The sequence below is a fragment of the Caenorhabditis elegans genome, chromosome V (assembly GCF_000002985.6).
Source record: "Caenorhabditis elegans chromosome V".
Classification (NCBI taxonomy): domain Eukaryota; kingdom Metazoa; phylum Nematoda; class Chromadorea; order Rhabditida; family Rhabditidae; genus Caenorhabditis; species Caenorhabditis elegans.
In genome coordinates, this window is record NC_003283.11 from 13,450,211 (window position 1) to 13,462,214 (window position 12,004).

A 12,004-nucleotide genomic window follows, 5' to 3' on the forward strand; every position below is an offset into this window, starting at 1 on the left:
TCAAATCGGAATCAAAGTTTGGTTTTTGCGAAAAAAAAACTACGAATCGATACATTTTCGAATCAAATTGATACATATCAAACTCTTGAGTGTAGTTATGAATTTGATGCAAAACTATAAGAAACTATGTCTTTTATGTGTGTCTTCTGTACAAATAATTTAAATTTATTGTTTTCTACTGTTGATTTTTGTGATTTCCTGTGATTTCTGTAAATATGTGTGTTACATTGTACTTTATCGTTAAATGATTAAATTGCCCCACTGCCAATGAAAAACATATTTCTTAAAAATAAAATCCTTATTTCCTCATTCAACAGTTCAGTGACCATTATTCAAACTTCCAAGTTATTGGCAAGTTCCCAGCTATTTTTATTTTGATCTTTTCGTTTAGACAGAAACTCGGAAAATTTCAATTGTCTACCTTTGCAAAATGAATATCCAATCAAGAAATAATGTTATTATGATATTCGACAGCTGATAAAAGAAGGTAAGACTTCCAAGTAAGCCTCTACCTGCTGCCAATTAATTTTTGTACATTTTTTGACAGACACCATAAAATATTTAAAAAATGAAAGATAATTTGTTTAATTGAAGACATCCAAGAATGTGGCAAATTTTTAGATATTTCAGCATTCTACTCATCGAGTTCCAAGGTTCAGCTACTTCTTCGTGAGCTCTGTGATTTACGGTGTACCCTTATTTCAAATTCTCCAACTAATCATGTGGGGCGTATTCAGTTTCAGCTGCTTTTTTCATTTCATCATTCACTTTCGAGAGGCACAACCAGAAGTGTGGTCTTTGTTATTTCTGGCGTCAATATTTTCAATCGTTCACCAAGTCTATAACTTTTCAGTCGACTTATAGTTGTAAACTTAATATATAAGTTTTGATGGTCCTAAAGGAAATATAGATGAGATAGGTTTTCCCGTATTGTGTGCTTCGACTGTTCAGATTTTTGCATTAAAAAAAACTATTAGATTGTTACCATGAAAAAAGTTTTTTTCAACATTACAAGAGATGAAAGCATCGGTAAAATAAGTTTCATTGACCATATGCTCTAATGCCGTCAGAGTATATTGAATTTTTTGTTAGAAAAGAAATTTCAGAAAAAAGTTTTAACACTTTAAAGTTGTCTTTAAAAAAAAATTTCGGAAAACTAAAATAAAAAACAACATTTTTTTATAGCAGAAACAGTTTAAAGAAAAATGATGTGTCGTAGTGTTTAGATTTTGAAAGAACGCAATTATTTTTTCTAGGTTTTCGGTGATATTCCTCATTCGGAAAAAGGCGGTGCCTACTATTTCATAGTAATGTTTTTTTTTAACAACTATTGCGGCGACACTACTTTCAGCCGGATTTTTCGTTTTATCAATTATTCTGTGGGGACATTTCAAGCCAGTAGGTCCAAATTTAAATAACTTATTCGTCTCAACACGTCTTCTTTAAGATAAACTTTTTCCTATTTCTCACTCAATTAACATCATCTGCTTTCTTCATTCTGCGTTGAACTTGCTCATTAACGTCCCTGCAGCTTTAAATCTCATTTCTAGTGAATCTTCTCAATCGGGTATGTCTACAAACAACTTTGGAAACTATGTCAATACCCTGAAAAGGAGCATCGGCGCTTGAATATAAATGTGTCAATTGTGTGTGATGCCAGAGCAAGATTTAAAATTTTTACAGATTAAATATAAATTCAGAAACACTATCAATTTCAAAGTTCATGTCTCTAAAGCGAAGGTGCTCACAATAACGTTCAAAAAAATTGTTTTAACGAAAATATAGCCACACCATATTAATAGCAAGTGAAATTTGAAAAATGTTGGATTTTGATGAAAACCCTTGAAATGTTCTCAAAAAAATGGTATTTCAGCAATTTTCGGAGTTGTTTCTTATACAATCGACTTTTTCCATTACTCTATTATGTTTTCAAATTTAATAATTGCTATTCAACGTGCTTTTGTTTTCTTCTTCCGACATCGCAGCGACAAAGTTTTTGATACGTATGACGATCTGATTGATTCAGGTTTCCAATATAATTTCAGACCAATCATCTACGCTTGGCTCATGTCCGTTTGGATTTTCCCATTTTTAATCGAGTATGCTTTTGCATCGAATAAATGTAAATACGCTATGAACTACAGGAAAACGTATAATACTAAATTGTGAAGAGATTCTTGCAATGAAACCATTCTACAGAGCTCCACATACGGGAATTGCTGTGGTACTTTTTCATCGTAGGCTTCTAGAAAAATTCTCAAACTTTCAGATAGAAAGCATTGTTCAAATAGGTATCCCCATCATTGTTTTCGTGATTTATTGTGCTATAATAATCAAAATATTTTCCATGAAAAGAACTGCGTTGAACCAAAATGAGCTCGGTATACTGAAACAAGCAGTTTTTGTTTTTATAGTTTTCCATATAAACGATTTTCTTTAAATCTAAAACATGGTTGAGAAAAATTGAGGCTTCATCATTGGTGTTCTTATGTTCTCAAATCTTTGAAATTAGCAACGTGACCGCATTTTTGGTCAAACGATTCGTGAATACGATAATCAAAAATTGTAAAAGATGGAATAAAACTTTGCAAAAAAATTCCAGATGGAAATTTTTGAATGAGCTGCAACGCCATGCTTCTTTTTCTTCAAGTCAAAAGAAATGCGTAAATTGGTTTCAATAAGAGTTTCAGCATCAAGTTCGCAAGGAGGCTCTAACGTTCGAGTTCTGCGGAGTTCTGAGGAACAAACTGCGGAATAATTAATTTGATTAAATTAAAAATATATAACAATAAACATTTAGCCATTTTTAAGCACTTTATTGAAATTGCATTGCTAATTTCAAAATTAGATGAAATAAAGCTTATTGGAAAATCTGGTACTTGTGTATTACATGCCCTCATTTTCAAATTAAATTTAATGTTCATTAATTTCTTCCTTTAAATTAAACGTGATATACATTTTCTCTTTTTAGGCTTAGAAATTGCTATTTCCTAAGCCTAAAAATGCAAAAGTGTGGTTCACGTTTTTATTTCGCATAACTTAAAAAATTACTATTAAAATGAGGGCATGTAATACACAAGTACCGAAAATCTTTATGGGAGCATTTTTTAGGCTTCGAATTCCGTGAAAAGTGCACTTTAAAAAGAAATTTCAGATAGAATTTTCAGAGACTAGGAGATGCGCTTCGAGATGCCAATTTTATTTTCTGAACATTAACTTTTAAATTAAAAATGCTTCGTTTTCCAATCAGGGCTAAGCTGACGTTGTTAAATGGTAGTTTCGAAAAAGAAAAAAAAACATAAACTCCTACGCACAACTTTATTCAATTTAAAAGTAAATGCAAGAAAATAAGAAAGAAAATTGACAGGTGGAATGTAATAATTTTGGTACTCAAAAATTGATTTCTCAGTGTTCTTAACAAATATGACTATGTTTTCAAAATTTGAACTCATTGTATTATTTTATGGGTTATCCAGTCTTACCGTATTGATCGCCGTCAAATGTCATTTAAAAAATTGGTCGATACAATCGAACGATGAGTGAGTTAAATAACTATGTTTTAGTTTTAAAAAAAGTGCATTTCAGATCCTGCGAAGGAGACTTTTGTATTGTAAAACGGGGGACTAGCACTTCTCCAACCGCTATAACACAAGTAATGAAACTTTGCGAACTTTTCAAATTCTCATAGCCATTTTTTATTGATACTTGTCATAAATGAACAAATTCCTGCCAACTTGCCAACTGAAGGCTTCTGGTGGAAGCAAAAAAGTTGTTAAAAAGTTGCAAGTTAGCATACATACATCTATTAGATTAATGATTTTTACTTTTCTTTTATATGCATACTAATAGATCGGCTACGGCAAAAATTATAGGAACAACAAACTAAATTCAAGTTTTCAGACTTGCATTATTGGTGCAAAAATGCCATCTTACAACTGTTCATTGGATGTTGCCGATGCATTGCAATGCTATTGCGGGTACGTACGGGATGATTCGCATTTGATTCTCTAAAGTCTTTCAGCACTGACTTCTGTAACGATGTAAATTTGCTGAAATCTAACTTTACTATTTTACCAACTATTGAATGCAAAAAAGTATTGTCGGAAGAGTATAAACCAGCCGCATGTAATAAATGCAAATGGACTATCGATTATGTATGTTTCCTATTTTGAATCTAATGAGGATGCTCAGAAAAAGCTGCCTTTTTGAAAATCACAAGTTGAATGAAAAAAATTAACTAAATCTTAAAGTTTTGAGTTTTGACAATCTCCACTCACCACACATAAGCTGAAAACGCGTTTTCAGATAAAATACGATGGCAGTTTGAGCGACAAATTTACAGACGAAACTGTGAATTGTGGTGATTCTGGGGAGTCAGCAGATATCATTTTCGATACCGACAATGTCATTTTTGATCGAATTGGTCCAAACTTCTTTTCTGACGCTTGTTATAATGTAACAATGAATCCCCAACAATACACTGTGTATTGCAGATGTTCATATGTAAGTTGTTAATTTTGATTTTGTTATCTCAATTTTTTAGCCAAATTGTAACGACCCAGAGAAAGGGCTACCCTATCCGTTCTCTCCGCCTACCATTACATGTTACACAAGTGGATACGATGGAAGAGTTAATAATGCAAAATATGATACTCCGAAACTTGATTATTTCACAAATTATGAAAATCTAATTAAAAATGAGAGCTACTACGATGAAGGAAGTGGGCGAAAAAATTTGTATTCGTTTCTAAAATATACTTACTTTCAGTACAATGTCGAGGGCACTTCTGTTTCATAACTATAGTGGACCATACTTCTTCAAATAATTCATACTACAAAGGATGTATTACAGCAAATGAACAAGGAGAACATCGGATTCAGGTAGTTCAAATCTGATGGGAAAAATTGATAATATGGACCAAAAAACTAACGCAAAATAAAATTCGACCATCATTGTATGACATTTTTGCATTTGGAGGTTTTGCTAGTTTTGTAAAGAATATATTTCTATTCAAACCCTAAATTTCTTCTCATTTCAGCTGGGACATTCATACCTGAATGATGTTCCATATTACATTTGTGACACGGATTTTTGCAATCTGAACATTGAAACTACTCTGAAAGTGGCTACAAACTCTACAGAAGCCAGAGATAATTCATCAAAATCAATAGAAAATTTAAATTCATGTCTCTTGATTTATATTCTGCAATTTGTATTTTCAGCAATGGTCGTTTAAATTGTGAAAGTTTCCAATATAAATAAAAAATTATTTTTTGATTTGTTTCAACTTTCAGTGAGTGTTTTCTTAAAGATTCAAGAAAAATGGAAATGTTTCCAAATGTTTTTTGTGAAGATATTTTGTAATTCTGAAGTATTTGTCACATTTTAACCGCTAAATCCTTATTCCAGATTATGTTGATTTTTTAGTTCGCATAATATGTGGAAATTGAGAAATTGATTAAACACGGACAGGTGGAACTGGAGTGACTTGGATACAGCTTATAATCTGGCATGTTCACAGAATTGTATTAAAAGTATGACACAACGTTTTCATACTCTTTTGCCTATCTTCATTAACTATTTCACTCAATTTACGAATTTGGAGGCCGTCAAATGTCACCGTTATGTTCTTCATTCTCAGGATGAGTTAGAATAGGTTCTGAAATGAATCGATTTAGCATCTTATTTCAGTTCTTGTGAGGGAGATTTTTGTGTCATTCAACGGAAAGCATTCAGTGCAAATTATCAAGTAAATATTAAAAAGATATCGAACATTTCAATAAGCGTCTTGTAGTTGTAAAATGAAATTGCGCCAAATTTCTCAACTAAATTTATGCGGTAATGAATGAGCATGCGACACCACAATTTTTATAGGCGCGAAAATCCCGCAATTATCGAAGATTAAGCGGTGAGGGGGCTCTCTCACATCACGGAATAATTCTAAAAATCAGAGAAGAATAAACAAAACCAAGAAACAATAAAGCTTTATCTTTCTCTCTCTCTCTCTAATAATTTACAATTATCAGACCTGCATCACTGGGCCAAAAATTCCGTCCACAACTTGTTTCTTGGACTTTGAAGATTCAGTTCAATGCTTTTGCGAGTAAGTTTTAATTGTTCTAAGTAAGTATATTTAAAATTTAAGCACTGATTTTTGTAATAACTCGACGTTGCTTCTATCGAACGCCACTATTTTACCCATAATTGAATGCAAGGATGTTATTGCAAAACAATATCGAGCAGCAGCGTGTAATAAATGCATTTGGTCTTTGGAATACGTGGGTCTTCAAATGAAATGTAGCATACAGGATTTTTCAATTTTTTCAGTTAAAGCAAGATAAAAGCTTAGCTCCTAGTGATAGAACAGACAGGGTTATTTGCTCACAAACGGACGAATCAGGGCCATTTAATTTACAATTCACGAAATATATGGAAACTCGACTAGCCACCAATTTTTACACAGAAGCGTGCTACAATGTCTCATTGCATTCATTTCATTATTCAACCTATTGCAAATGCACAACGGTGAGTTATTTAAATATGAGCAAACTGTATTATGATACAATTTTTAAGAAAAACTGTAATGATCCAGAAGCCCCAATTCCCTATCCAATATCATCGCCTACTGTGTCATGTTATACCAGTGGTTATGACGCAAAAGTTGACAATGCGAAGTATGAGACTGATGGTGATTTTTATGAGAACATATACAGAGATTTAATGCAAAATGAGAGTTATTACGACGAAGGAAGTAGGATTTGATATGTGATTCATTTACAAAATAAAGTTTCAGTTCAATGTCGTGGGCACTACTGTTTTATCGCGGTGGACAAGATTCATGAAAAACCTCTTCACTTCAAAGGATGTATATCGGCAAATGAGCAGGGAGATAATAAAATACAGGTGCGATTGATATTAACACAAGAGTGGAAAGCAGGAGTGTGAAAAAATTGGTTCGATTTCATGTGTTTGGAACTTAAACAATCGGTATTCTAGAAGTCACTCATTGTTTTTTTTCCAAAATTCTCACAGCTCAAAAAATTTCAATAGTCAACAATTTGAGAAATTGGACTTTCAACAATTAAACAATTATATTTCAGCTTGGATACTCGTTTATAAACGAAATTCCATACTTCATTTGTAATACTGATTTTTGCAATTACGATATTGCAACAGCGACCGATGAAGCACGAAACGCAACAGCAGTTCAAGACAATTCTTCTAATTTGAGCAAAAATATTATTATCTTTGTCTTCATTATTTCTGTTGAATTTTTGTTCGAAACAATTAACTAAAATAAATTACATCAAATGTTTGTTGTTTTCTGGTGAACAAGCATTCAACGAGACTTTCAATCATTATTTGTATTAAAATAATAAAGGAAATTAAGAGTGGGAGGACATTATCCGTGGACAACTTATTTGGCTGAAAATTTTGTTTTTTTAATACTTTTTACTAATTCCTAATTTTTCATGTCACATTTTCTGAATTAAACATAGGAAGTCATGCAATAAAGTGTTCTACGAGTTTTTATATTAACTACGTTCTTATTGTTTGTACTAAAATTTGGTAGACATTAGGGCCTGCAACAAAGCTCGATATTACTCAAATAACTTGTTTGAATATTTGACAATTTACCGAAACTTTGACTGTAAATTTTGAGAAAAGACTAAAACTCTTTGGGAAATTCATTGGGAAATTTAGTTGAAATATTTTGAGCGTTTTTATACAAAATCTCTTCCGACGATAGCTTTCACGGTCTCGTTTGTACATTATCTTGTGCATCTTATATTTTTCTCTACAACATGGGTCCCCCTTCGCACAAAATTGTGTGCAGTTGTGCGTAGTCCGCAAGCACACTTTTTCAAAACACACCGTTTGACGACAAATGCAGTATTAGATCAAATTCATTTTAGTAATAAATTTCCCACAATGACAGAATCAATAACCCATAGATTTGTATTTCAACTTCCTGTTCTACACGATGAAAACGGTCGGGGATACGTTTCGATGGCCCAGGAGGCGGAAAATGTGTACTGGTAAGATTAAACTGATAAATATTTTATATCTGATAATTTATATTAGGCGTTGTGGATTGATTGGAGTTGAGAAGGGAATGCTTGGCATTCAATTGATGTGTAATTCAGAGGATCGATCAAATTTCTGGTATATAGATATAGAATATGAAGCAGCAATTCTCTATAATGATAAGGAGCACTTAAATCTTAAAGGAAAATTCCATCACGCAGCTCGAAAGAATCTGACACTTCGATTTTCACTGGAACACTGCAAGAAAGCTGCAACAAAAGATAAAGGAATGTACATGCAGTTCATAGTCACAATTGTTAAGAAAATTGGTATCCGTGAAAAGCGAATTCATGACTTCACAGTTCCCCGGGATAATCTTACAAATTTAATTCTAATTGTGGATGGGAAGAACATTTACTGCAATAAACATGTGAGTTGTTTTTTCAATCACCATGGTCATAATTCTTCTTTCATTTCTAGATTCTTGCGATGAACTCTGAAGTTTTGATGGAACTTCTATTCCCAGACGAGGACCACGATGTTAACGAACTTCAGTTATCAAATGATTTCGAGTATGAACCGACACTACGCATTGTCAAAGTATTTTATAATGATGGCGATGCATTGACAGGTATTCTAGTTTAAAAAAAAATCAACTTTGAAGCAATGTTGGAAATTTTCAGGCGATAATGTCGATGAGACACTTGAATACGCAACAAAGTTGAAATCTGAAAATGCTCGGCAGCGATGTGAACGTTGGATCAGCAAGACGCAGTTGCTGACTGCAAAGAAGAAAATGAAGTTAGCTGAGAAGTATGTTCTGGTTGAGTTGCAGGTACGTAGGCAAGTCGAATGTTTAATTGGATTTCAATTTTTTAGAATGAGTGTGTCGCTATGCTAAAAACTTCCCAGCAAGTCCAAAGACTATTTGAAAATCCTCACGAGTTCACTGACAACGAAATCGTTGAACTAATGGACAAGGTCACTCTTTCAATCGTTGGACACACATATGACGGTTTTTCTAAATGATCTCTTGACATGTATTTTATTCATAATTCTAAGTCAATTCTCTTTTGCCCAAAGCTTGTTAACAACTTTTCATCCCCGTTTCTCACACTGATAATATCACAATCATTCCCACGTTTTTAATTCTCGCCATTCGCTCTTTCTCTATGAATTACTCGAGCAATGATACTCAACAATTACATTATTCTGGCCTACAGCCTGCGTGGGCTCGCTGCATTGAATAAAGCAGGTCCGCAATGTCTCCTGGTGGTGTACGTAAACATTGCATCGAATTTGACGACAATTGGTGGAAGACAACATTTTTAGTTTTGATAATAGTCTCATTTCTTTCAACAAGATTTAAAATGTCGATTCTTCAACCACTTGAAGATTTGTCGGCTAATATCGTCACACTTGTTTTCAATATTTATAATTTTGAACATCTCGATGGTTCCTACACGTCTGACTTGAAAGAGCATAATGGGATTTACTGGTAAGAAACTTATGTTTGATGAAACAATTGGTTCTTTTTTGTGTTTTAGGTGTGTCCGAATTCAATCAAACAAAGCGGCAAAAAGTCAAAAGCGCCGTGTCAGCATTTACCTCGTTTGTAATCCGAATAATTCAAGTCCCGACTGGTCTGTCACAACCTCATTTGGATTCCGAATTATCAACTCTTGGGGGAAATCAAGAAATAAGATTTCCACGCTTTTCAATCACACATTCACATCCAACGAAACATCAAAGGGAACAAGTGGATACTGTACATGGGATGAATTGACGGCCGCTAATTCTGGATTTTTGGTAGAGGGAAGATTTCAAATTGAATTTGATTTGAATGTAAACTCGTCGACTGGAATTAGAAAAGAGAAGATAAGCAAGGAAAAGTATGAGAAATATATTGCCGATGGGGAGCTTATCACTGATGGAAAAACTGTCAAAGTCTGTCTTGCTGTGAGTTTTTATTTTTTAATTACCTAAACGTGAGACTAATAGTAAGTGACTTTCATATTAAAGCCATCTAGTTTGGTGTCAGGTTGTCCCATCACCCCACTGTACACAAAAACGGCGGGAATAATATGTTAGAATTTTTGTGACGTCACAGCGCGTTTCCAATAATTGTTTCTCAATTTAAGAGTCGATTTTTGTAAAATTTTCAAACATGCTTCAAATGAATGTTTGTGTTAATTTATAAAATTGAATTTTCAACGAAATTACTTCATATATATGACTAATTTTTTCACTTAACTTGCCAAGTTATTGAATAAAAACATTTATTTCAAGAATGTTTGAAAATTTTACAAAAATCTACGCTTAAACTGGAAAACAATTATTCCCCATGCGCTGTGAGGTGACAAAAATTCAAATATACTTTTCCAACCATTTTTGTGTGCATTGGAGCGATGGGACATTCTGACACCACGTGATTTCATTCTCTACACAACATTGACAAATATGTCGTCATGTTGAGACCCACCCTGAAAATTAACGTGTGCCTTTAAAGGTATGTGCCAAGTTTTCACAAAAGTATAATAAGTTTAAAAACGAGTTTTTACAGTTTTTGACAACAATCTTTGACTTTAGATAATTTTTGGTAGTTAATTTTGTATTTGGCAGCCATTTTAATTTAATTGTTAAGGCTTCAGGTAAAAACCGGTGTATTAAAAATAAGTTTGTAGGTTTTTGACGCTGTTTTCAATCTTGAAAAAAAACAATGAATACCAAAAAAATTAACAAAAATGATCCAAAGACAAATATTTTTGCCCTGTCTTCCATTTTCAAAACGGGGGCTTGAGAAGCTCATTGCCTGTACTGAAAAAGTATCGAAAATATTTTCAGCTTCTTGCTGATAACTCACCAATTCTCTACAATCTTTTCTACGTCGAAAAACCTGGACAGACAACTTTTCATATTTTTGATTTCACCTATGAAGCAATTCTTGGAATGGTTTCGATTCTTCAGTTGGACTCATTCGAAGTTTCCGTATACAACTACAGGGACCTTCTCGAACTCGGACAGCGTTATCAAATTCCTTCAGTCACTGATAAGTGTGAGGAATTTCTGTTAAAAACGCGATACGTGTCAATTGAAACAAAGCTGAAGCTGTCGGAAATCTTCGAGTTACACTACTTACAGGTAAACTTGAAAATTTAAAGTTACCAACAAAATCGAATTATTTTCAGTTCCGAACTTTGGAACGTGTGACCTGCATTCACCATATTGACAATATTCTTGATGACCATATGGACATCGGAGAAAAAACCTACGATGCCCTACTGGAAAAAATGAAACATTTGAAAACTCAAGAAGATGGACAGTTATGCTCGTGCAAAAGAAATCATGTTAGATGATTATCTAATTTGTGATTAATGGAAACTTTGAAATGTTGATATCTTGCTTTATTTTTTAAACACATGATACTCATTATATATTTCTCGACTTATTATCAAATTCTCTAATTTACAGAATATTATCAGTGAAGCTATAAAAATTCATCCCGATCCATATTTTATGATTATTTACAATTAATGTATCAACGATAAACTTTAAAATGTTCTTATTTTATTTTAATTTCAAACGTTAAAAAAACTCTATAGAAACCATTTTCAGGCCTGAAAAGCTGCTTTTGTGGTCTTGCAGCGAAAACAGTTTGAAACCAATTTTCATTATGCGCCGTTAAGGTTACGGCATTTGGAGACATTTGGATTATTTTTATTGCTATTGTTGAAAATATGTTTACGTCCTACGTTTTTGTGTTTAAGTCCTACGTTTTTTCTAGAAATTTTGTTTTAACGCGCAACACTGAACAGCAAAGTATCGTTTTCAATGGGCTCTGTTATTCCAGTTTTTGATTTTTAATCTGTGGTGAATCACTCTAGTCAATATTTATGTATTTTTCTGTTTCCCGCTGTTGGTATAGTTAGAGATTTCTCGAAAAACTTGAAGGACTACGATAAAAACATACGATGG

The 12,004-nt window shown here is 33.1% G+C and overlaps 4 protein-coding genes and 1 pseudogene across 5 annotated transcripts; all 5 read left to right on the forward strand.

Annotated features, from left to right (window-relative positions):
- Positions 1-986: 986 nt before the first annotated feature.
- Positions 987-2,758, forward strand: F25H9.9 (annotated as a pseudogene). The gene has a single exon. A coding segment is annotated over exon 1 (1,772 nt).
- Positions 2,759-3,423: 665 nt separating this feature from the next.
- On the forward strand, positions 3,424-5,237 carry lurp-2 (UPAR/Ly6 domain-containing protein; the record flags this gene model as incomplete). Its single annotated transcript, NM_073935.1, has 8 exons — positions 3,424-3,539; positions 3,586-3,652; positions 3,901-3,977; positions 4,022-4,154; positions 4,306-4,503; positions 4,544-4,721; positions 4,769-4,881; positions 5,040-5,237. 8 exons carry the CDS (start codon positions 3,424-3,426, stop codon positions 5,235-5,237), a joined length of 1,080 nt encoding a protein of 359 aa, NP_506336.1.
- A 300-nt stretch (positions 5,238-5,537) lies between these two features.
- On the forward strand, positions 5,538-7,527 carry lurp-3 (DUF7622 domain-containing protein; the record flags this gene model as incomplete). The annotated part of the gene is made up of 8 exons (NM_073936.2): positions 5,538-5,647; positions 5,693-5,750; positions 6,028-6,104; positions 6,147-6,279; positions 6,329-6,526; positions 6,575-6,752; positions 6,795-6,904; positions 7,102-7,527. 8 exons carry the CDS (start codon positions 5,538-5,540, stop codon positions 7,294-7,296), a joined length of 1,059 nt encoding a protein of 352 aa, NP_506337.1. The 3' UTR covers positions 7,297-7,527.
- Positions 7,528-7,872: 345 nt separating this feature from the next.
- On the forward strand, positions 7,873-9,316 carry F25H9.2 (BTB domain-containing protein). The gene is made up of 5 exons (NM_073937.7): positions 7,873-8,040; positions 8,087-8,459; positions 8,510-8,660; positions 8,713-8,864; positions 8,909-9,316. The coding sequence occupies exons 1-5, from the start codon at positions 7,934-7,936 to the stop codon at positions 9,056-9,058; spliced, it is 933 nt and encodes a 310-aa protein (NP_506338.1). The 5' UTR covers positions 7,873-7,933; the 3' UTR covers positions 9,059-9,316.
- Positions 9,249-11,593, forward strand: bath-39 (BTB and MATH domain-containing protein 39). Its single transcript, NM_073938.5, has 4 exons — positions 9,249-9,527; positions 9,577-9,988; positions 10,874-11,170; positions 11,218-11,593. Exons 1-4 carry the CDS (start codon positions 9,400-9,402, stop codon positions 11,383-11,385), a joined length of 1,005 nt encoding a protein of 334 aa, NP_506339.2. The 5' UTR covers positions 9,249-9,399; the 3' UTR covers positions 11,386-11,593.
- Positions 11,594-12,004: the final 411 nt, after the last annotated feature.

Excerpts from the sequence above, each read along its gene's own strand:
- F25H9.2 (NM_073937.7), top strand. The coding sequence starts at position 7,934 with ATGACAGAATCAATAACCCATAGATTTGTATTTCAACTTCCTGTTCTA. Across the intron at positions 8,041-8,086 it reads GAGGCGGAAAATGTGTACTG|GCGTTGTGGATTGATTGGAG; the intron begins GTAAGATTAAAC and ends AATTTATATTAG. Across the intron at positions 8,460-8,509 it reads ACATTTACTGCAATAAACAT|ATTCTTGCGATGAACTCTGA; the intron begins GTGAGTTGTTTT and ends TTTCATTTCTAG.
- bath-39 (NM_073938.5), top strand. The coding sequence starts at position 9,400 with ATGTCGATTCTTCAACCACTTGAAGATTTGTCGGCTAATATCGTCACA. Across the intron at positions 9,989-10,873 it reads CTGTCAAAGTCTGTCTTGCT|CTTCTTGCTGATAACTCACC; the intron begins GTGAGTTTTTAT and ends AAATATTTTCAG. Across the intron at positions 11,171-11,217 it reads TCGAGTTACACTACTTACAG|TTCCGAACTTTGGAACGTGT; the intron begins GTAAACTTGAAA and ends AATTATTTTCAG.